General features: G+C 41.3%; 1 protein-coding gene across 2 annotated transcripts; it reads left to right on the plus strand.

Annotated features, from left to right (window-relative positions):
* On the plus strand, window positions 1-22973 carry adam19b (ADAM metallopeptidase domain 19b). Of its 2 annotated transcripts, none has more exons than XM_061835615.1 (23): window positions 1-385; window positions 1450-1535; window positions 1628-1698; window positions 8941-9019; window positions 9160-9236; window positions 10046-10232; window positions 10318-10377; window positions 11003-11074; window positions 11179-11345; window positions 11614-11698; window positions 13161-13300; window positions 14183-14360; window positions 14431-14520; window positions 14603-14798; window positions 16062-16170; window positions 16350-16566; window positions 16663-16740; window positions 17896-18004; window positions 18530-18656; window positions 18747-18837; window positions 19972-20250; window positions 20329-20420; window positions 21757-22973. In XM_061835615.1, the coding sequence occupies exons 1-23, from the start codon at window positions 280-282 to the stop codon at window positions 21770-21772; spliced, it is 2712 nt and encodes a 903-aa protein (XP_061691599.1). In that variant the 5' UTR covers window positions 1-279; the 3' UTR covers window positions 21773-22973. The 2 variants fall into 2 exon arrangements, with proteins under 2 accessions (XP_061691599.1, XP_061691598.1); XM_061835614.1 differs by having other exon boundaries at window positions 5-385; window positions 10312-10377.
* Window positions 22974-24957: the final 1984 nt, after the last annotated feature.

Raw genomic sequence — 24957 nt, forward strand, 5'->3', positions numbered from 1 at the left:
TTCCTTTGTGCAGAAATTATGACTTGCGATGTCTTGTTGGACGCTTTTATCATCCGGTATTGTTTTGAATTGCCCCCATTTGCGCACGCATGCGTGTGGGTGCGCGTGTCCCGAAGGGGTGGGCTCGACGAGAAAGTCCGTTATCCGTCAGAGGACCGGCGCCTCGTCGTCATGTCACACCGACGGAGAGCCTCCTTGCGTCGGATTTAAGCGACCCCAGCGAGCGTGCACATTGATGTCTCTCCTGTCCGAATCCGCTTGGAGCCTCTTGTGTTTAGGATGCATACTTCTCCTCCTCCTCTCAATGGCGCGCCGTCCTTCCTTCTCTGCCTCATCGCGCTCCTCCATTGCGCTCAACCCGCCGTGCAAGTCGCTCTTGGCCGGGGTGAGTCGGTCTCATCTTGTTTACAGCGATGAATGACTTTGATGCAATCAAAGCATATTTCTCGACTATTCCTTTCAATTTAGAGAGACACTCGCCATAGCTTGAAGCAATCGATGAGATGCCTTCAAAGCAGCCTTGCACAGCTAAATGAAGTGTTTGGGTATTTATGAAAGTTGCATGATGTAAAATCGCTGGCTGTAGCAATATACAGTCACATGGTCATAATATTAGGTACAATTGTTAACTGAAATGAGCCTATAGTATAGGCTAAAGGAAAAACTGACATTGTAGTGTATAAGATATGGGCTGGTAAAAATACTATGGCTTTAACGATTATATCAGTATTTAATTATGCCAATAACTATCCCGCTTCAGACAAAAGTGACGCTACCATCAATCTATCAATCAAAAGCCTTTTTTGTCATTATATGCTGTGCATACAATGAAATGATGAGTGCTTCTCCACAAGATGCAATAAAATAGAATAAAAATCGAAGAACATCTTGGGTAAAAAAAAAAAAATTAACAATAAATAAAACATCAAGGACCAACTGTTGCTAAATTAAATAAATGCACAAACGTGCAGTTTCAAAATATTACATTACATTGTTGTTATGTTCAGTGGTTTGAGTTCAGGGAGTTGATAGCTCTGGGGAATGCAATCTAATCCAAGATTAACTGGATTAAAAAAGTAGAATCATGCCTATAAGACCTTTCAGGGATACCCCAGTGCATGGTGTGTTAGTATATCAATTATTTATGTGAATATTTAGTTTGTTTAGCAAAGACTTCCACTGTGTGCGTGTCTCAGTTCATACAGCTGTATTGTACCCAGTGACAGAGATGAGTGCATAATTTAATATTAGGTTTGGTCATCTAAATTGAAGTCACATTGGGTGACACTCCAGCAGAACCATGTTCAACCCCCAATTAAAATGAATTCTCTCATTTTGAATTTGTTGCCTGAAATTCATTACCAAAATGTCGGGACAAGGGGCAAAAAAAAAGACAGGGATAGTTAAGGAATGCTCAAAAAACACTTTTTTGGAATATCTTTTATGCAGGAGAACACGATGCATTGGAGGGTTACGAGATCACCTACCCCAGATGGCTGCATCCTCACAGGCACAGCAGGTCTGCCAAAAGAGAGGTGAGTCGTCTCGCCATGTTCATGTCATTAGGTGATTTAAGACACAAAGGGACATTTTTCTGGAGATCTGAGTTGCTACTGTATCTTCCCAGCATCCTGCCGAGGCTCAAGTTGTCATCTCAGCTGAAGGTCAGAAGCTGCAGCTGCGCCTGGAGAAGAATGAGTGAGTCTTCGCATGTGCAGTACGTGGGGCGAGTTAAGAGGCGTTTATGGTGATGCTCAACTCATTCCATACATGCAAGGCATCCATACTGTCTGCTAGAGGTCCACTAGACTAGACGTCCCGACCGGCTTGTTTGTTTGACCAGATGTTAGTTGACACACGAATGAGGTCAGGGACCCCACGAGTACTGGGATTGCCATTTACCGGTGATGTATTTGGACGGGACAGTGTTATGTTGACACCCGATTGTGTGCGTTTTGGCTAACAGAAAGTCAGACAGTGCCGTATCCTGCAATCTGGTGGTTCTGAGTGCTTCCCGTCCTGTATTTATGATATGTGAATTAATCAGGCACCATCTTATTTCATGGATAGCGCGGTGGATTGGTGGGTTGTCGGTCAGTGGTGACAACGAATACGCAAGGAGGCTTCCATGAACATGAGAAACACATTTTTCCCCACTAATGTATGGCTTTACTCCTTCATTCCTTCACCCTCACACACACAAACAAATAATAAATCGTAATTCCGGTCCGTCTGACTGGCTCGCCCCCGAGGGATTTACCCTCTATGTGCTCCCTCCCCAGGAGGTGGTCCCGCTCTTGTATTTCCTTCTGGGCAGGGATGCTTCATCAATCATTTGCTTGTGTACTGGATGTGGAGGGATAAGCAAGTCGACACTATGATAAGAGCATGTTTTACTTTATTACATTATACACTGACTGGCCGGAACAGTTTTGAACCAATTTTTAAGCAAATTTTTAGCAGTTTCCTGGAATATAAATTAAAGTCAATCTAATTGCATCACACTGAGAGGTGTGTTTCTTGTGTTGGTCCTGTCATGAAGCCAAATCTTAAAGTTAGAGAATGTTATGTTTATATGTCAGTCAAAGGGAATGAAATGACACGGTATAAATGGAAAGACACTAGGTATTCTGCTAAGGTCTACGGGGCTTTCCCTTTTTATCAACCCCCACAAGGCCATAAACACTCAACTTCACACTTTCAGGAGCACCTCCTCCCTTTTCTGAACATGAGTTACTCTTGTGTACCACTCATAACTGTTCTTTTAAACAGCTGGAGGAATAGAAATATAAATTGTGCAAAATTCGAGCAAACTCCCACTTCCTATGAAGAAAAAAATGTACTCATTCCTGCACCGAAGGAGATCTAAAACAATGTGGCGTAGAATTGACTTAATAAGTTCATTATTGTGGGAGTTGTTTGCGTCATTTGTAGAGGTGTTACTGATACCGACAATACTATATTCAGCTACATGAGAGGGGTGACATTTTTCCCCCCAGCTTTTAAGTGGTGGTCAGAGTTGGACGGTTTCCAGAATCCATTTACTGTATGTCCTCCATTTTTGGTTTGTACATTTCCCTGAGCTTTTATCTTGATGAATTTGGTTAAGGGCCAGGTATGGATTAGTGTGCTGCCTCAAAGAGCTGGAAAAGGGAGGTTAAAAAAATGGTGAATGATGAGATGATTTCAATGGTCAATGTAAGGAAAGAGAAAATATGAAAACAGTTAAGTGGGTCATCTTTTCCTCTGAAATAATTTTATATATAATATATCCCACTGGGCTCTTTTTTCATGGACTGGGGTTCTGCAGCGGTGCTTAAAATGCTGGCGTATCCTGATTATCCTGCAAGCACAAGGCTGAGTTGAGCATTTCAACACACTGAGGGTGTACCATTGACGGCGTGGCAGTCTGGTGGCAGGAAATTGGTTCAAACTTACACCTGCTGATACTTCATCTAACTTTTGGTGCAGTGATTAATGTGATTTTAATAAATTTGACTGGGGTGCAGCCAGGCAGACAGACACTGAGATCCGCGGACATGATTGGTAGATGTCAGACTTATTCAATTCATAAATATATAAATAGTGGGTTTCAAACTCTCTGAAACATTTTAAAAATCAAGTAACTGAATGCATTATTATTATCATCTTCATTATCAATATTTGTTACATCATCCCACAAGACTGGTATGCAGCTACATCGGTGGGAATCACACAAACAATCAGGGGTTTGGTTAGATAGCTCTGCAATCGGCCTGGACAACTCCATGTGAGAGTGTGAGTGTGTCGCATTGAAAGGGAATGGGAGGAGCCATTTTGATTGGACAGGATCTAAGTTGGGTTCCATCATACCCACAGCAGGATAAACGTCCCTCTGTTAAATATGCTGGCGTGAGCTGGTGCATGAAATTATCAACCCATGTCTAACCATCTTCCACACAGCGTTACGGTAGATACCGCATAAGTCACAAATATAAAACAGTTGGTCTTTAATAATGAGCTTTTTGTAATAAATGACTTTCTAATTGTCATTCTTGCTAATTTTAAACAAATATTGCCTTCAGGAGCTTTACCCATAACTGTCTCATCCATCGCTTTTCCTGTTTTCCCACCTTCACCACGTCTTCCACTGTCACTCCTTAGAAAAACGAGCATCCCAGTCTCCCTTCTTTTCATCTCCTGACATTCGCCAGAGCTCCCAGGACAAACATGCATCTATCTCCATCCAGTTGACTGGTGTCATACTTTATGACCACATGGTGGCTCACTGCTAATGCTCACAAAATACACAAACTAGGTTTAAATCTTTGAGCTGATGGATATCAAGGCTAGGGATCAGAGAGAAGCTGTATTCTGCAGTCCCTGGTTCACATTAGGCATAGTCTCCTGTCTTCCTGCAGACGTCTGCGCTTGCTCATGACAAAAAAAGCAGGCCGAAAGACCACACTGTTTTTGCCGTGCAATAAAAGCCTATCAATCATCTGCTGCCAGCGTCAGCCTCCTGCCTCCCTCTCCTTGTGTGCGGTGATGTCATTTGATGCAATGAGAGAATGCGGCCAACTGACCCTAATGCATTACCCCACATCTCCATCGCTTCTCTTCAACCCCTTCACTATCTCCAAAGTATATTCTCATTGCCACCCTCCACCCCCACCCTTCCAAGACAAGCTGAACCAAGTCTTTGTCTCACTTGCCCGACAGGCGTGATTCAACCGGCAATGTGCTCCTCAATCACAGCATCTGTCCTCATCCTGGACCTCATCCAAACTCTGAAAAGTCCCAGAAGGCCAGCACATTTATTTACCCCTTTTTTATAGTTTTCATTGAAAAGTGTTTGCGTCATTTAGCAGCGTACTGAAAGCCCATTTAGAAAGTTTGGATTCAGTAAATTTGGCATAATGTAAGCAATGCAGTATGCAGCAGAACAAGTTAAACCTCCGTTTTGTAACTTTCGGGCAAATGTAGAAATTGACGTTGTGTAACTTTCTGGGGAGGGACAAACAGCCTTTCTTCACCTTTTTCAGTCATTATACAATACAGAGCTTTTTTATTTCAGTGATTGTGGATTTGATTTTTGTGTCCAAATTCAACTGATCTTTGGTTCAGTTTCATGTAACTTCGTTCTAACATATTTGATTGCATAACTGTTTCTTAAAAATATTTTCCCATGAAAGTATATAGAGTATTAAGCCCCAAATTATCCATCCATCTATTATTTGAACTGCTAATCCTCACTATGGTTGCGGGTGTGCTGCAGCCTATTCCAGCTATGTTTGGGCAAGAGGCGGGGTCCATCCTTTACTGGTCATCAGCCAATCGCAGGGCTCATTTTACCAACCAACTATATGGACTCACATTCACAACTTCACTTCACTTAACCTGCCTTGCATGTCTTTTGGATGTGGGAGGAAACCGGAGTATCCGTAGAAAACCAACGCAGGCATGGGGAGAGACATGCAAACAGAAAGGCCAGAGCGCAAATTAGAACCCAGGACCTGTGAACTGTGAGGTGGACGTGCTAATCACACGTCCAGCGTCCGGCCTACCCATTTACCAAATGAAAAGTCCCTATAACTTAACTTTAGTACTTGACATTGGTACAGAATTTTGAATCACTTTGTGAAAAATAATATCAGCATATTTCAGTCTTCAGGATATCAAGTTAAAACTGATGTAAAAATAACAAAAAGTAAATCTATCATGACATTATTTGTCAGTCATGTGGAGATGTTTAATTTTTTTGAATTATGTTTTCATATCCCTATGGACGTGTGGAGAAACAGATGATATCAAAGACTATATTTTTACTGGTTTAACAATTACAGCAGAAAACTACAAACTGCAACCAAAAGCACTTATGTTTCTCTTCTTAATCTGAATGTTAATTAAATTATACCCTCTAGGAGTGATTATATCTTTTTATTAGAGGTATGTTGTGTCTATATCTTATTGATTATCAAATTTAAAAGCCTGCTCTCTTGTGCATATGCTGTCATTCCCAAAGGAGGAGTAGAGGATCATAAATGTAGCAAGCAAGAGATACTTTGATATCATCCATCCTATATGATTGAAAACAGCACCAGGTTAAAAACAAGTATTAAACAAATATGTGTAAGTTCTCTTGCATCATCTTTAAAAGTCTTTCTTCTGTCTGTGACTTGCTTTGTGATGACATCAACAAACAGCCAATGTTTCCAGGGCTTCTGATAGTGGGGAAAAAATTCTTCGTCTTTTTTCTCAGCGGTTAAAATGCTAACTATTTGGAAACACAGTGGGACCTCTTTCACTGAATACCCCTGAGGTGAAAAGTAAAAAAAAAAAAAACATTTTTCATCAAAAAACACACCACTACAATCACAGAACTGAAAAAGTTTGAAATACATCTACAATGGTAGTTTTCGTTGGCTTTTTTTTTTTTTTTTGGCAACACTGAGTTCAAACCAATGACAAGACTTGTTGGTGGCATGAAAAGAGAAGACAAAAAAGAAGACTATACACCTAAAGTTACCAGTTCATGTTCTTAGCCATTCAACTCCTGTGATGTCCCAATACTTTTGTCCGACTTGACCTTGCATGTCATTTGCTGGCAAAGTGGTTAACTTGTTTTTATATTCATATTCCAAATAAAAATGTTAGAAAGTGAGGTGCGTGACATATACTTAAATGTGTTTTGAGGGTTTTGTTGTTTTAATGTTACTATTAACAATTAAAGTACCCAGTGTCTTCTTTTCCTTTCGGCTTGTCTGATTAGAGGTCACCACAATGTGTCATCTCAGATGAACGCATATTTGTTTTGCATGCTTTTTACAACCCCGCTTAGTCAGATGGGGTACGCTACAGCCCAAGTGTGACTAATGAGTAGCGGATATAGAAAATTGAAGGATGGACGGTGATTAATGTTTAAAAGTTACTTCATCCATTTTCTTTGCCGCTTTAGTGTTACTATTAAATTCAATATACCTTTTTTTCTTGAATTTTTTTTGGAGAAGTTCAACTGTAGTTGCTCTCCTACGAAAAAGAAGAAAAAGTACGTATAGAAGGGTTGAGACTCTTGTCAAAAGCAGGGTTTATGCAGCAGACGGCAATTTTACTATTTAACCAACATCACCGAATGAGAGCCGCAAATCTTAACGTGCTCATTTCTGTCAACCTACTTTTCGTCTGGCAAAGCAAGAAAAGGAATATGACAGTTAAGGACAAATCTTCTGACGTGACTGCAAAGCTTGCTGCTATAGAAAATGCATAAAGTGGAATCTAAAATATAAAGGAGGAGCATCACAAAAGATGTGTTCCATATGTGCTTGAGACCTCAGTTCCAATCCAGCATCCCTTCTCTGCCTGTTCTCAATGCGTCATGGCTACAGATGGTTTGGTGGATGTTAGCAAAACTGTATGGCAGGAGGAATCTAAACTGTTTTTTTGTGGGGGAGAGACAAAAACAGCTGTGGAGCAGGGAAGGTTTATGAATGAAAACAGGAAGGATGGATGGTTAGAGGGTGACAGGGAGGAGGACTGCATGACAAACATCTGGACGAGTCGGTTCTAATGCTCTGAAAAGATTTTGGAGTAAATCTTTTCACACTGTCGCTTTTGCATAATGCACATGCTGTTCTGGAAGATCCAACAGTAGCTCCATTAATTGCTGTCAACAATATATTTATTACATTTTTCCGTGGATGCAACAATTTATTTTGTCTACTTTTATTTTGTTTCTTCTTGGCATGTGGCAGTAGCAATATGTCCATCAGCCTTTTCGTGTTCGCCATTACATTATGTTTTAAATTCAGTGATCCATAAATATTCAGAATATGTAGATGATGGCACCGTGGCTTTGCTGGAAATCGTTGGCCTCACAGTTCTCAGGACCCAGGTTCAATCCCAGACCCACCTGTGTGGAGTTTGGGCAACCAGTTCAGGGTGTATCCCGCCTCCTGCCCGTAGACAGTTGGGATAGGCTCCAGCACTCCCCGCGACCCAGCATGAAGTGCCAAAGAAAATAGATGGATGGATAATTTCACATACTTCTAAATAGTACTGTTAGGGATATAGCATTTTTATTTAGTTAATAAAAACGCAAACTCCACAGACGAAGGACCAAAAAAAGATTAAAAGGCCTGATCTCAGAGACCCACTCCAAATTATAAACACCATGATAACTCTAGGGCAGCATGGTGGCACGGTGACTCAGCTTGTAATGTGTTGGGCTCACAGTTCTGAGGACCCGGGTTCAATCCTCGCCCTCCCTGTGTGGAGTTTGCATATTCTCCTCGTGCCTGCGTGAGTTTTCTCTAGGCATCACCTCCCACATCCGAAAAAACATGAAACATTAATTGGACACGCTAAATTGCCCCTCAGTATGATTGTGAGTGCGGCTGTTTGTCTCTATGTGCCCTACGATTAGCTGGCAACCAGTTCAGGGTGTACCCCACCTCCTGCATGTTGAAAGCTTCAATAGGCTCCAAGACTCCCGTGACCCTTGTGAGGATAAGCAGCTCAGAAAATGGGTGGATAGATAGATAGATAGATAGATAGATAGATAGATAGATAGATAGATAGATAGATAGATAGATAGATAGATAGATAGATAGATAATAGATAGATAGATAGATAGATGCCAGTGCACACTGTATATTGAAAACAACTGTTAATCTCCATTTCGGCAGTTACTTGAGTAATATGTACCTTCAATTGAGTAACTAGCCATTGCGAGCTGATCAGCTATCAAGTTACAGGGAACAAAGGTGCAAATAGATTTTTTCTAGCAATGACACCACCACGCCACACCAAAAAAAAAAAAAGTCACGACGTAGATTTGCCAACGGTCGGTAGTTAACTGGATTTATCCAAAGTGGATTGAATTACTGTAACGTCCTTCAATAAAATGAATGAATGAGTCTGTCCAAATGGGTACTATAAATAAAAGTGAAATGTCTTCCCCAGGCAGCTGTTGACCCCTGGGTATCAGGAAACATGGTACACTCCGAATGGAAGTCGCAGGTCCTTCTCCCCTATCAACGTGGTATGTGAAACATTTCAGTGAGCTTCAATGGTGGTGGGGACACGTAAATAATCATGTCAGAGATGAGAAATACATCACTTTGCTAAAGGTTGCTTGTACATTTATAAGCTGCATGAATATATTGGATTTTCTTGTTCCAGAATCACTGTTTGTACCATGGAGAGGTTGTGGGTGTAGACGGTTCCAGTGTGGCTGTCAGCACGTGCTCAGGACTCAGGTAAGAAACACCTGAGGTGGAGCAGCTAAAGAAATACATATGTTACAATATTACAGTATCACCGTATTTTGACAAAGAACAAAACTGTGTGTGAGGCGTGATGTTTGAACAAAGTGGATTTTTTTTTGTGCCTGGACATCAAAGACAGTGAAATTCCGTTTTAATGGATATACTGTAAATAGTTTGTGTTTTAGTACTGTTATCACAAGGTACTATAACACATTACTTTCTCAGTATTTTGTCCAACAGCCACTAATATTTTACATTGCTCCCAAAACCTTTGGGAATATTTGTCTGTTAGAAAAGAAACTATAGGAAAAGAAAAGAAGGTTTTTAACAAGTCCACAACATTTAAAGGGGTCAAAATATGGAAAATCGACTTTGTGTTTTGTGGTGTGTCAGGATGAACAGTTCACTCACTAATTGGTGTAATTTTGGCAGTTTGTTAAGTGAAAATTAAATTAATGCTTTTATTGTCTGTCATTTATTGTAATATATAATATGTATATTACATTGAGAGGCAAAATTCAAATGAAGTTATAATTCGCCCCCACAATTTATGTCTGAATGTGGATAAATTCGGGTTCAATATAGCATATATGGTATTCGTTAAGATTTACTTTTATGTCCATTCATAATATATTGAAATATTTTTACCAATCTAACAATTACAGGTATCAATTATGCTTGGATGATTTTTTTAAAATGTTTTTGTTGTTGGTGCTTTTTTAGCAACACAGATCTACTGCATAGTGATTTGCTCCCGCTGTATGGAACCATGAGCAGGACTTTTTTTTTATTCCCCACAGGGGACTAATTTCTCTAAACGCAAGCGTCAGCTACCTCATCGAGCCCGTCTCCACGGGGACGTCTCAGCACGCAGTTTTCCGAGCTGAAAGTCTCCATCTACCTCCTAGAAACTGCCTGCAGCGTCATAGTAACGAGGAGGCACTTGGCACCTTCCTCCATGGGATGGCATCAGCACAGAGGTCAAGGGTGAGCGGTCTTGAAAAGAAACAATACAGCGCATAATGTCCCCGGCAACTCACGACGTAACTATGCCAATCAATGAAAGGAACAGAGAGACCTGAGTCAGAATATGAAGTATGTGGAGCTGCTGTTGGTGGCAGACAAGGCTGAGGTAAGAATCCTATAATTATTTTATATCTGCAAGCCGCGGGCTCACGTTTTTTTAACGAGTGATAGTCATCGCCATTGTTTTGGAGTTGTTGTCCAGTGTTGTGTATTTGGTCAGTTACAAACAGATTTCTGATCAATGGAGTCTCAAAGACAAAATAGAGTGCACTGGAAATACTGGCTGAAGTCAGCAAAAGCATTATTGATATGTTAGTTTGCGAGGAATAACAACATGACGTCAACTTAAGACTTTCATCCACTCAGACATCCCGGCAGTTTGTTTTATTCAACAGCATCAAAGCTCGAGTTCAGAGGAATCTTAAGAGACATTTTCCCATCCCATTAAAATAAGGTAAACATTGAGTGGCTTGATTGGTAAATTCCCAAAGAGTCAAGCAAGGAATTGCTGTCAAGTGCATATTACTTGGTCTAAAATCAGAGCAAAAGCATAGTTATACTTGTAAGGTCAAACATTTCCAATGCAGCTCTCTTCCATTGTAGGTTAAATCTTACGTGAACTACAGATGCAAATCACAGGTTCCTTTTTTTTTTTTAGTAGACAGAGGAAGAAGAACATTGTATGGATGTGTCTTATTTGCTCTTAACTATGCGGTTTATGTGGTTTTCAGTTTGACAAACACGGGAGGAGTTTCGAGAAGACCAAACTGAAATTACTGGAAGCCGCCAATTTAGTCGACAAGGTAATCAATCCCTTTGTATCAGATCTCGACACCACAATTATCCTTTAGCCCCTTCATATTCTTATTTTCCCCCCCTTTCGATCCACTGTGTCCACAAAACGCAGTACTACAAAGCTTTGCGCATCCGTGTGGCGCTGATCGGTCTGGAGGTGTGGACCAGCCAGGACATGATCGACGTGTCCGACAACCCGCACAGCACGCTGGCGGCGTTCCTGTCCTGGAGACGCCGACAACTTCACACGCTCCGCAACGACAACGCTCAGCTCATCACGTCAGTATCATCTTCAACTTTATCTTGGCCTGTGAGAGTTGCAATCATACAGAACCTGGAACATGAATGATTGGATTTTTTTTCGTCTGTCTTAAGGTGTATGAGTGACTTTGCCTTTTAAGCATTACAGTATTTTCGGCACTTGTGCAACTTTAAGAAGGTATAGAAGGAGAGTTTGAAGTCGCAGATAGGAAGTCATCAGTGTTTTGTGTGCTCTCAGGTTCCGTGCAATCCTGCTTTTGAAATAATGTGCATTTTGTGCCACCAGGGGAAAGTCATTCCAGGGTACCACCATCGGGCTGGCACCTCTCAAAGCCATGTGCTCTGAATACCAGTCTGGGGGCGTGAACACGGTGAGAAACGGATATCGCATTTACTGTAGATGTTAAGTACACTCACTATAAAATTTTCCTGTGCGTGTTAGTATTAAATACAAATTAAAAGTCTTCATCGCCCTATTAAAATTCCAGATTTTAGATTTTTTATGTTCAAGGGCCACATTTGATTTTTAAGAGAAGGGTCAGTTTCATATTTGATTATTTCTGTAATTCAGATTAATCAATGTCATCTAAAAAATGCAATGAAATATTACATGTTAAACAAGTAAAATTATTTTTTAATCATATTCCAATGTTAAAATGATTTATTTAATGTTCGATAGTAGACAATACATACGTGACATAGGTTTCTTTCGGCTTGTCCCTTTCGGGGTCGCCACAGCGTGTCATCTCAGATGAAAGCATATATATGTTTGGCACAATTTTTACGCCGGATGCCCTTCCTGACGCAACACTTCTCAGGGAGTGGAGGCCCCCAGTGGGATACGAACCCACAACCCCTGGTTTACCAAACCAGTGCTCTAACCACTGAGCTACGGGGCCTCTTCAATACATAGCTGACATCATTTAAAAAATTTCGGTCATTAACCGGAATTAAAGATTATCGTATGCAGGGTACACCCATCACGACTTTTAAAAACATAAACAACTTTTAAAATATGAAGACCCCACACAAAAGAAGTTGAGACTGCCGGGTAGAGGAGGTGGGGTTGGGGGGGTTCCCCAACTATTCTCGGTTTTCTGCCAGCCAGTTGGGCCAGACCTGCAGGAGTCCAGCCTCTTACATTACATAAACTGCACCTGTGTAGTACTCACACTGTGCATACTCTTCATAATGGGCACCCTCGTCTCATTCAGGGTCCCCTGGGGGACTCGAACCGGGCCAGGTGCCGGCACATCCCTGCTGGTATCAACTTGCAAGTTCTTACAGGTCATCCTGTCCTACCATTTTCTTTCCGCTCTTATTTCGTTCTCTCGATTAGGTATCGCATGACCTCACTGGGTGTCCCTCCCCCCCAAATCAGGCAGGCCTGAGGCTAACATATATGCTATAAGTCTAGTTAGTATAGGTGTAATTAGTATAAATGCTCTCGTTGTCGATTTTTTTTTCTCTCTAGGCTGTCTATGTTTGCTTGATTTGGGGAAGTCTTGCCAAGTCCACATTTCCTGTTCTGGTGGCAGATAATTTTGTTCATATTAGTATAATTCTAATGTCATTACATCTCTCTGCTCCTGTTTTTTAATCACACCCGTTTTTGCAGTGGCGTGTTTTTGGTGTCACGTTACATACATTCCTCCCTTGTTTTTATTGATTTGTTCACCTTATAATTAACATTGAGTGCAAAGTTCTGAAAAGATTCAGCTTGGTCTTGGCATTTTGTTTGTTTTGCAAGTGTGCGTATTCATGGGGAGACTCAACCTCCATTCAAAACATTAACATTGAAAATGTCTCTCTGCAACTGTGACTGTGGAAAAGGACCACTCGGAGTCAGCTGTTGGCGTTGCTGCCACCATGGCACATGAGATGGGCCATAACTTCGGCATGAGTCATGACAGCACTGGCTGTTGCCAGGCCAAAGCCGAAGATGGGGGTTGCATCATGGCAGCTGCTACAGGGTAGCTACACAGGGATTACAAACATCCTTTTTTTGTTGTTGTTGATATTGACCGTAATGCTGTGTTGTACAAAATTTACAACAGGCAGCACAGTAACCGACTGGGTAAAACATCTGCCTCGCATTTCTGAGGACGTGGGTTCAAATCCCTCCTTGCCTGTGTGGAGTTTGCCTGCGTGGGTTTTTCCTTGTACTCCCGTTTCCTCCCACATTTCCAAAAACATGCATGCTAGGTTAATCGAAGACTCTAAATTGCCCGTAGTTGGAAATGAGTGCAAATGGTTTTTTACATGTGCGCTGAGTCAGCTCGGATAGACTCCAAATTCTACACCCAAAAATATAATAACCTTAAATGTTATTCATTTCAGGGCAAACTTCCAACAAGGCAAAACTGTTAACAAAAGTTAGTTCCATAAAAACAATTGGGACTTAACCAGAACGAATAAGTAATCAGTTTTTACAGTGCCTCGTGTAAAATTAGAGTGATCATCCATCCAGCCATATATTTTCTTCACCGCTTATCCTCACGAGGGTCATGAGGAGTGCTGGAGCCTATTCCAGCTGTCAAGGGTTACAGGAGGCGGGTTACACCCTGAACTGGTTGCCAGTCAATCGCGGGGCACACTGAGACAGTCGCCCTCACAATCACACCTAGGAGCAATTTAGAGTGTCCAATTAATGTTGCATGTTTTTGGAATGTGGGAGGAAACCGGAGTTCCCGGAGGCACGGGGAGAACATGCAAACTTCACACAGGGAGGGCCAAGAGCTCAGGGTCCTGAGTCCTTAGGACTGTGAGGCCAACGCTTTACCAGCTGAGCCACTTTGCCGCCTCTGTGTCCCATGAGTGTATAATTATTTTCATTTGCACCGTATACCTCGCAGGCACCCGTTTCCACGAGTGTTTAACACTTGTAACATGCGGGAGCTGAAGAGCTACTTGAGCACCGGAGGAGGAAAGTGTCTCTTCAACGAGCCAAACACCAGAGCCATGTATGGAGGACAGCGCTGCGGCAATGGCTACCTGGAGGATGGGGAGGAATGTGACTGCGGAGAAGAAGACGTCAGTGTTTAGCTGTCAGTGTCGTATTCGTACGTATGATGAAAAGACTCATCCGTTACCTTCTACACAGGAGTGTAGCAGCCCCTGCTGTAACGCAAACAATTGCACTTTAAAAGCTGGAGCTGAGTGTGCCCACGGTGTCTGCTGTCATAACTGCAAGGTACGCACGTCGTCATGAGCGTGACAGCCATGTGATCAGGATTTTGTTCACTTCGACGCTCCTTTCATTTCGTCGTGTTAAGCTGAAGAGTCCAGGGGTGCTCTGCCGAGCCTCCTCAGGCCAGTGTGACCTGCCTGAGTACTGCGACGGCAAGGCTGAGTCTTGCCCGGCTAACTTCTACTTGGTGGATGGCACATCGTGCGCAGATGGGAAGGCTTACTGTTATACTGGCATGTGCCTCACGCTCGAGCAACAGTGCCGCTCACTCTGGGGACGAGGTGGGTACGCCTTGTGCGCAGGAAAACTCGTTTTTAACGTCATTGTCTGTTGCACAATGGAGACACAAGTACACCACAATGAGTACTGCACATCAGAAATAAAAACTCAAGTATATACAAGAGCCAAACTGCAAACCATGGAAGCAACATGCTCTGAACATATAATATTTTAACATAATAAAGTGGCAGGACAATGTAATGTAAGCCTTATAGAACTGTGCTTAATGAATGTCATAGATTTACTATTATAAGACTATTTTTTATTGGTCACAATGGAAACAAAGAGGGGGAAGAATGCTAGTTATGAGAATTTTGATTTGAAAACTCAATTAAGACATGGAAAATGTCCCTTGTTGCAATCGTTTCCCTCCTCGGTCACAGTGTGGATGTGAATGGTCTTTTGTCTTGATTTGCCCCGGAATTAACTGGCAACCAGTCCGGGGTGTACGTCGCCTCTCGCTGAATGTCAGCTGTGTCTCCAGCCCAAATGCAACTCTGATGAGGGCAAGTGCGATAGAAAATAAATGGGTTGATTTCAACATCACTATGAAGAATAAAGAGTGCAGCGATTACTTCCCTGTTTAAGGCTCAAATCCTGATCTAGTAATGTCTCTCTAGGACTCTCTCGTGGTTGATTTAAGGATTATTTATAGGCGTTCCAAACATGCAGGACTACAAAGTAAATGTTGCTAAAGCCAAACAAATTTTAGGATTATTATTCTATTAGTAGCAAACAATGTTACTGACATTTTGTTTCAATCTGATACTTAATGCAATTAAACAGAAGGTGTCCGAAATAGCTGGGTGAAAATGCATGTGGTGAAACAAAACTTTTATGAAATAAAAAATTTCCCTCAACACCAGATGACTTTTCAAAAAGATATCATAATCAGGGACCATACATGAAGATCATGTGCCATCCATGTAAATGTATATTTCTTCACCCTATGAAAGGTAAAACATAGATTTCATTAATCAGTCATCTAAAGGTTTCATTAAAAAGAAAAATGATTTTTGTAAGTACAGTAGCTGATTTCAGAGTACACGAAAAGCTGTTGTTGAAGGTTGTAACAGAGGTCAGACGTTATCCTTATTGGCGGAGCCTCAAAAATGGCTGCTGGCTGGTGTCCAAATTCATAGTGAGAAAAAACTTCCCTGGAGCGTTGTATTACGGGAGTCCCACACAGAACAGTGAGGGATGCCATCTGCTCTCCATCAAGGTGGTCAAATAACACGCTGTGCGCGTGTGTGTGTTCTTTACAGATGGCCGTCCAGCCCACGACGTGTGTTTTAGGAAGGTCAATGAAGCCGGCGACATGTACGGGAACTGCGGCAAAGATCTGTTTGGGAAATACAGGAGCTGTAAGGACAGGTAAGATGCACATTAAACATATTGCACTTTAATTGCAGTATGTGTTGCAATAATCAAAAAATATATATATATATATATATATATTATATATATATATATAATATATATATATATATATATATATATATACATCATGCAAAGCTAAGAATTTGATGATCGCTTTTCTTTGTTTGTGCCAGAGATGCTAAATGCGGGAAGATCCAGTGTTTATCGTCAGCGTCCAAGCCGATTGAGAGTAATGCAGTTCGCATCGAGACCACAGTAACGGTGGGCAACAGGCGGGTGCAGTGCATGGGAACGCACGTCTACAAGCCCGGGCAGCGGGATGAGGAGGCGCAGGGCGACACGCTTGACCCAGGCCTCGTCATGACGGGCACCAAATGTGGCGAGGACTCGGTGAGATTATAATGACATAAAATCATGAGGTCTCGTCTGTTTCTTTCCACCGATATTTGAGTTTGTTCATTTCAATTCATTTGCCACTCTCACTAGATTTGCTTCAATGGCGAATGCCGGAATGCTTCTTTCCTCAGAGCTGATGACTGCCACAGCAAATGTAATGGACATGGGGTGAGTTTTGTGTAAATGTGAATGAGTTCACATTTTGAAAGCTCTTTGAGTACCTTGGAAGTAAAAAGGCCCATAACGCCCATTTGAGACTAATGTTAGCTGTAGTACAGTATTGTGTTTCAGTAAGACTGTCATAAAAAAAAGTCCCTTAAAAGTGCTCTCCACTCACATAGACAGTGTGCGTCAACAAATGCCTCGAGTGTATTTTGCAAAAGCCCTTTCCTCAAATGAACACCTTCCTTTTACCCCTCAGGAAATAATAACTATGAAGGTAACATAGATTAAGTCATGCTGTACCACCATTACATTGCACATCATTACCACATTAACCCTTCTTTTTTTTTGTAAAATCAGGAATGATTTGTGATCCATTTGTTTTTTTCATGGCACGATTAGATTATCACAATCTCCAATTTTACATAGTTCTTTGCTATTATGTTATGTTTATAAACAGAAAATATGTATGTACTCTACTTTATAAATTAACTGTTGCTCTTTATTTGTGGCAAATGTAAATTCTTTCCTAGTATTATCCATCCATCCATTTTCTTTGCTGTTTATCCTCACGAGGGTCGCGGGGAGTGCTGGAGCCTAGCCAGGAGGCGGGGTACACCCTGAACTGGTTGCCAGCCAATCCAAGGCACATACAGACGAACCACCATTCGCACTCACAATCACACCTAGGGGCAATTTAGAGTGTCCAATTAATGTTACATCTTTTTTGGGATGTGGGAGGAAACCCAAGAGCCTGGAGAAACCCCATGCAGGCACAGGGAGAACATGCAAACTCCACACAGGCAGGGCCGGGATCAAACCCTGGACCTCAAAACTGTGAGGCCAACACTTTAGCAGCTGTGCCACCATGCTGCCAAAAAATATATATGTACTCTTAATTTACAAATTAAGTTTTTCTCTTTATTTGTGGAAAATGTAAATTCTTTACTAGTATTAGTCAGTATTAATAAAAATCATTTACACAAATGTAGTTGCAAAAGGAGGGCTCAATTCAGTATTTTGTTACATTGTCACTTCCTGTTGGTTGCTGTCGTGTGGCCCAACACTTTTGTCCATGCAATGTGCCTCTGAAAATCATACAACTGGATGTTTCAAACAGGAACTAGTTATGCAAAAATGTGTCTCCTCTTCTCTCGCTAGCTGTGTAACAACAACCACAACTGCCACTGTGAGAGCGGCTGGGCCCCTCCTTCGTGTAACCAGCGGGGGCCCGGCGGGAGTCTGGACAGCGGACCTGTCGTCAGTCACAGTGAGACCACATCCTCAAGTGTTATGAATTAGGGCTGCACAATATTTGGTGAAGAAAAAAAAAACAAAAAACGATAAATTGCAATGTGAAAATAATGCAGGATCAGTTTGGGAATGTTCTTTTTTTTTTTTTTTAATCCCAGCCAGTTCAAAGTTAATTTCATCGTTCAAAAAATTCATTTTTCAATATTTTTCTCATGGGCTATTACCCTTCAAATACCGGCATTTCACTTCTCTATTATTTCCATCCTTTCAGTGCACACTTGTCTTTATCTGCAGCTTTCACACTACGATCACATAAACATGAAGAAATAGCTGTTGCTTGTATGGTGTCTCCCTCTCCTGGTCACTTTCTATATTACAGTTGATTCACTGAATATTGCACTACTCCAAAATCGCAGAAGACTGCAATTTGACTGTTGTGCCCATCATCGCAATGAAGACGCTCAAATAAAACATCGTGCAGCCCATGTATGAATAGTACATATTTGAAACAATACTATTTTCATGCATTGTATTCTAACAGGGAGCCTCCTTCCAGTCGTGCTGGTCCTTCTCCTGCTTTTCTTTGTTCTGTTGGCTATTGGACTTTGGTGTTGCTATAAACATAAACTCCAGCAACTTAAAACGTCGACTCCGCTCCCTGTACCAAGGTACCTAATGCTGAAATGGTTGTATTAAGTACGTTTGTATTTGCTTGACTTTGAACATTTTTGCATTTGTGCTTGTGTTTGGACCGTCAGTTGTTCAATCCCGGTCGAAGCCCAGCCTCTTCATGCAGAGGGTCACAGCAACCCAACATTCTTGCTTAAGAAACAAGACTCAGACCAAAAGGTATAGAATTGAATCATCCAACCTACAGTGAAGAAAATAAGTATTTGAACACGCTGCTATATTGCAAGTTCTCCCACTTAGGAATCATGGAGGGCTCTGAAATTTTCATCGTAGGTGCATGTCCACTGTGATAGAGATAATCTAAAAAGATAAATCCAGAAATCATAATGTATGGTTTTTAACAATTTATCTGTGTGATACAGCTGTAAATAAGTATTTGAACACCTGAGAAAACCAATGGTAATATTTGGCACAGTATCCTTTGTTTGCGATTACAGAGGTCAAACGTTGTAGTTGTTCACCAGGTTTGCACACACTGCAGGAGGGATTTTGGCCCACTCCTCCACACAGATCTTCTCTAGAGTCCGAGAAACAGAGTTTCAGTTTCAGCTCCCTCCAAAGATTTTCTATTGGCTTTATGTCTGGAGACTGGCTAGGCCACGCCAGAGTCTTGATTTCCTGGTCCTTGGTTTTCCTGGCTGTGTGCTTTGGGTCATTGTCATGTTGCAAGACCCAGCCACGACCCATCTTCAATGCTCTGACTGAGGGAAAGAGGTTGTTCCCCAAAATCTCACAATACATGGCCGCTGTCATGATTCAGGATAATACATGGAGTGGAGGTGAGCTTTTAAAGGCGGACTAACGGGTCTTTGAGGGTCAGAATTCTAGTTGATATACAGGTGTTCAAATACTTTTTTGCAGCTGTATCACACAAATAAATCGTTTAAAAAAATCACACATTGTGATTTCTGCATTTTTTTTTAAGATTATCTCTCTCACAGTGGACATGCACCTACGATGAAAATGTCAGACCCCTCCATGTTTTCCAAGTGGGAGAACTTGCAATATAGCAGCGTGTAATCATGTAATGGGAGTTGAAAATAATATTCCTGGTTCACACTTCTTGAAGTATGGTGTTCAAGTGTGATCGGTGTTGAGAGATGTGAGCCATTGCTCTGACTTTTTTGTCTTGAGTTATGAGCAAATATTCGCATCATAAGTGATGGGCGATTTGTGTGAATGCTAAACTGAAAATATGTGACAGTTCACTGTACAGTACATCTTTTAGGAGGAATTATCAGATCATTTTCCAATATAAGTACACATTAGTAAAATGTATTTTTTTTCCCGTAGGCGAAGACCTCGCCACATCTGAGCCGAGCGTACCCAAGCCGGCCAAGACATGCTGCCGTGCGTCCTGCCGTGAAGCCCCCACCTGTACCAGCGCACGCCGCTCAACAGAGTGAGCCGACGATTCTTACCCCGAGACAATCCTCACTTCAAAGCAACAGTCCCTTTAAAGCTGAGCCGAAGCGAAAGCAGGCTCCTCCGCCGCCTTCGCCTGCACTTTCTCCCTCCGCACCCCGACCGGAGCCACCGACCAGGCCTCCGCCACCTTTTCCCGGCAGCAAAGTGAGTCGGATTTTGTTGATCAACATTTACGGAGCCTTACACGAATTATTAGCCACGTCTTTTTGTTGTGACTTACAGTACCGATCAACAGGCCAACCTGTCATCACTGATGTGCTGCTGAAGGGAAAGTCTGCCCCGGCTCAGTCTGCTGAACTGAAAAAGCCAAGCAGGTAAACTGTCTGGTGATATGTTAGACTGGATTCATACTGCATAACTCTTGTGCAGGGGTGCTCAATGCATCGATCGCCATCGACTGGTCGATTGAGTTCCCCCCAGCCCCCTATTTTAAGCTCAAGCTTAATAAATCTTAACAAACATGAGTATGGATGTTGCAGTAAAGAAGACAAAAACGTATTACTTTCATACGGAATGTGCGGCAGGCTTTTATATTCACGATGTCATTTTTAAAGTGCATTGGCCTCATCTGTCAGTGGAATGAAATGTGGAATGGCATCTTTGAACTGTTTATGGAAAATACGACACCGACATTCCGCCGAAAAGCAAACTGATAATGAGAAAAGTGAACAAACTAAAATCTCAACTGGCTGCACACCAGCCACGTTTCACACAATATAGTCCAACAGCGAAAGCCACCACAAAGCATCGTTTCCGGGTTCGTCACATCACACGTAAAGAGGCATAGCTGACTCGTTGTTCCGATCCTTTAAAAATAAGACGGAAATATTGTCTTCAATAAAATCTCTGCAGCTGTAAAGGAGTACAGCCATGGCTGATGTGTTTCTCACTGCAGTTGGACATTTAGTGATCATCACCATGAACTCAGATAGTTAAAAAAAATGTTTAAAGGTAATTATGTTGTGTAATAATTGGCTCATGCGGTTATGCAAGGCACACAAAAATACATTTACACATGAAGAATCCTCAATATGCTTTAAAATAAATGTTTTGCATTTTTGTAGTGGGTAGATCTTTGTGACTTGGTCATTCTATTTTATCATTGGTCATTGGAAAAAAAAAAAAAAAGGCCCCCTCCTCCTCTCGATCGCAAGAGGCTGGCTGCTTGAGAAGTAGATCTTGGGGTAAAAAAAAAGTCTGGGCACCCCTGCTCTAGTGAATCAATTCTGATTTGCTTTTCTCTCACGTGGCTCAGTTCAATATGTCTATTGCATTAATGAAAATAGAATGTACATGTATGTGATGGGTAAATCGAAAGACTGTTATTGAAAAACACGTCATGACACATCGTAACGTTGAAAATGTTGTTTAGAGTTAAAAGGCATTGCTTACCGGATTTATTTTCATTGGAACATTTTTTTTTCACGAGCCTTACTGTGACTTATGAGCCAGTTTGATTTTGAGTGCTGCTCGTGTGAAGTGAAAATAAAGCAGCACTTCAGTCACTGTTGCACTTTCAGCTCTTTATTAAACGGTACAAAGAGTCAAACTCGGAAATAATACTGCATATGACAACATTTTTTTTTGTATTGTATGTCATTTATTTGTCCAACAGTGTCTCAGTTGTGGCTCTTAATTTTATTGTTTCAGTCCTTCTAGATTTTGAAGTTAAAATCTCAGGGAGATGTTGAGGACCAATTGGATCACGTGAGCATAATGTGCATAGATACTTGACATCCTGGACCTGCGGAGAACTGCATTCTGTTTATGCGGCAGCCATGTGAAAATAAATGTGAACGATTTCTTATGTCAGCAGTGTTGTAATACATTGGCTGGAGTATTTATTCCCAAAGTCAAGAAAAAAAATGAAATGAATGTTTACATGGTGCCTCTGAAAGAGTGTCGGCTATAAATGGATGTCTTACATTAAGAAAATATGCCGGTGCTGAAATGGTTATGCCTCTTTTTCTGTCTGTGATATTTGGATTTGAACTGGACTCAAGGGGAAAGGTCGTACATCAAACAGATGAGATGCATATGATTTCAATTTTTAAATTATTAATGAGAGCCATTCTATATTTTATGTGGATTTTGTTTTTATACCTTTGTTTCAAAACCTTTGTGCATACAATCAATATTCGGTACAATATTGTCATTTCTACATTCTACTGCTAATGAGATTTTTTTTTTTGTTGTTTTACCCAAAACCTCAGTCCAAGATTTTTATTTGATTTGTTTTATTTTTCATGTCTGTTAACCCCTCTTGAACTGCAGCGTGGTTTAATTTAATCAGATTTGGAATCTGTGTAATTGAAGATTGTATATGTTGCTTTTCCTTCATGTGCAGGAACATCTCAATAAATAAGAATAGCGTCAAAAGCTTAATTTACTTAAGTAGTTTAATTCCAAAAGTGTCTCTCGTACATGATACACTACCCCCACTCAAAAAGGAATATTTAATGCATTATGTATAATTTTAATCCTTACAGCATACAGCAAACAAAACCCCCAATTTCTTCATCTGTAGAAACTGTAATATTATGCATTTTTAATGTGGAAATTGGGCACAAATTTGCCCTCTGAAATGTATTTTCCCAAGAGTTTAATAAAGCTGCATAGTGTATGAGTACTGAAATAAAACACCTACCACATTCTATTTTATTGAGATGTACCTGTATACATGTTTGTCAGTGGTAGGCATTGCAATGGGGAAGTGTCAAAATTAAGTTACTATTAAACGATTTGGGAACTAAGTAAGATGGAATCGGAGCTGCCATAATGTGTCCTTTCCGAAGATCTATGCAAACTCAGGCACTATAACATTGAATTTCCAACTGGAAGACATTAAAAATATATAATATTTGACATTCTTTGTCACCCTTTTGAAGTTTTCTTTTCCACACGTGCCCATTACAGATGAATCTTGTCTCTGCATGTCTGTGAGTGTGTGTGTATATAAATGTAAAATTACAAGGGAGAAATCATTTCAAAGAGATACAGTCAAGAAAATAAGTATTTGAACACCCTGCTGTATTGCAAGTTCTCCCACTTAGAAATCATGGAGGGGTCTGAAACTTTCATCGTAGGTGCATGTCCGCTGTGAGAGAGAGATAATCTAAAAAGAAAAATCCAGAAATCAGAATGTATAATTTTTTAACGTATTTGAACACCTGTCTATCAGCTAGAATTCTGACCCTCAAAGACCTGTTAGTCCGCCTTTAAAAGTCCACCTCCACTCCATGAATTATCCTGAATCAGATGCACCTGTGTGAGGTCATTAGCTGCATAGAGACACCTGTCCAGCCCATGCAATCAGTAAGACTCAAACTTGTAATGTGGCCAAGACCAAAGAGCTTTTCCAAACAACACCAGAGACAAAATTGTACAACTCCACACGGCTGGAAAGGGCGGGGGAGAAATTGCCAAGCAGCTTGGTGAAAAGAAGGTCCATTGTTGGAGCAATCATTCGAAAATGGAAGAAGCGAAACACGACGGTCAATCTCAATCGGAGTGGAGCCCCATGGAAGACATCACCTCGTGGGGTCTCAATGATCCTTAGAAAGGTGAGGAATCAGTCCAGGACAACACGACAGGACTTACTAAATGACCTGTAAAGAGCTGGGACCACCGTGTCCATGGTGACTGTTGGTAATCCACGTAAGACGTCATGGTTTGAAATCATGCATGGCACGGAAGCTTGCTTAAACCAGCACATGTCAAGGCCCATCTTAGTTTCGCAATGACCATTTGGATGATACAGAGTAATCATGGGAGAAGATTTTGTGGACAGATGAGATCAAAATGGAACTTTTTGGTCATAATTCCACTAACCGTGTTTGGAGGAAGAAGAATGATGAGTTCAATCCCAAGAACACCATCCCGACTATGAAGCATGGGGGTGGTAGCATCATGCTTTGTGCGGCAGCCATGTGGAAATAAATGTGAACAATTTCTTATGTCAGCAGCACATGGAAAAGGACGACTGCACTGTATTAAGGTGAGGATTACGGTGGCCATGTATTGAGAGATTTTTGAGAACAACCTCTTTCCTTCAGTCAGAGCATTGAAGATGGGTCGTGGCTGGGTCTTTCAACATGACAATGACCCGAAGCACACAGCCACGAAAACCAAAGAGTGGCTCCGTAAGAAGCATATCAAGGTTCTGGCATGGCCTAGCCAGTCTCCAGACATAAACCCAATAGAAAATCTCTGGAGGGAGCTGAAACGCTGTGTTTCTCAGCGACAGCCCAGAAACCTGTCTGATCTAGAGAAGATCTGTGTGGAGGAGTGGGCCAAAATCCCTAGTGCAGTGTGTGCAACTACAGGAAACATTTGACCTCTGTAATTGCAAACAAAGGATACTGTACCAAATATTAACATTGGTTTTCTCAGGTGTTCAAATACTGATTCCCAGCTGTATCACACAGATAAATTGTTAAAAATCATACATTATGATTTCTGGATTTATCTTTTTAGATTATCTCTCTCACAGTGGACATGCACCTACGATGAAAATTTCAGACCCATCCATGATTCCTAAGTGGGAGAACTTGCAATATAGCAGCGTGTTCAAATACTTATTTTCTTCACTGTTAAAAAAAAAAAGGGGGTGGCAGGTCACTCACATTTGTCGCCCAGCACTGAAGAGAAAGGAAAGAAACACTTTGATTACACAGAAAGCGGAGAGAACAACAGAACAAAGAACAACCCCATCATTTAATCCAAAAAATATCGTTTACAAAGATACTTTTTGATCTCTCCCTGTCAAATGTGACCACACGAACAAACATGTGCACGCACACACACACACACGCACACACACACACACACACACAACCACACACACATTGA

This window comes from Syngnathoides biaculeatus, chromosome 11 (genome assembly GCF_019802595.1).
Source record: "Syngnathoides biaculeatus isolate LvHL_M chromosome 11, ASM1980259v1, whole genome shotgun sequence".
NCBI classification, from domain to species: Eukaryota; Metazoa; Chordata; class Actinopteri; order Syngnathiformes; family Syngnathidae; genus Syngnathoides; species Syngnathoides biaculeatus.

Excerpts from the sequence above, each read along its gene's own strand:
- adam19b (XM_061835614.1), top strand. The coding sequence starts at position 280 with ATGCATACTTCTCCTCCTCCTCTCAATGGCGCGCCGTCCTTCCTTCTC. Across the intron at positions 386-1,449 it reads GCAAGTCGCTCTTGGCCGGG|GAGAACACGATGCATTGGAG; the intron begins GTGAGTCGGTCT and ends TCTTTTATGCAG. Across the intron at positions 18,838-19,971 it reads AACAAGACTCAGACCAAAAG|GCGAAGACCTCGCCACATCT; the intron begins GTATAGAATTGA and ends TTTTTCCCGTAG.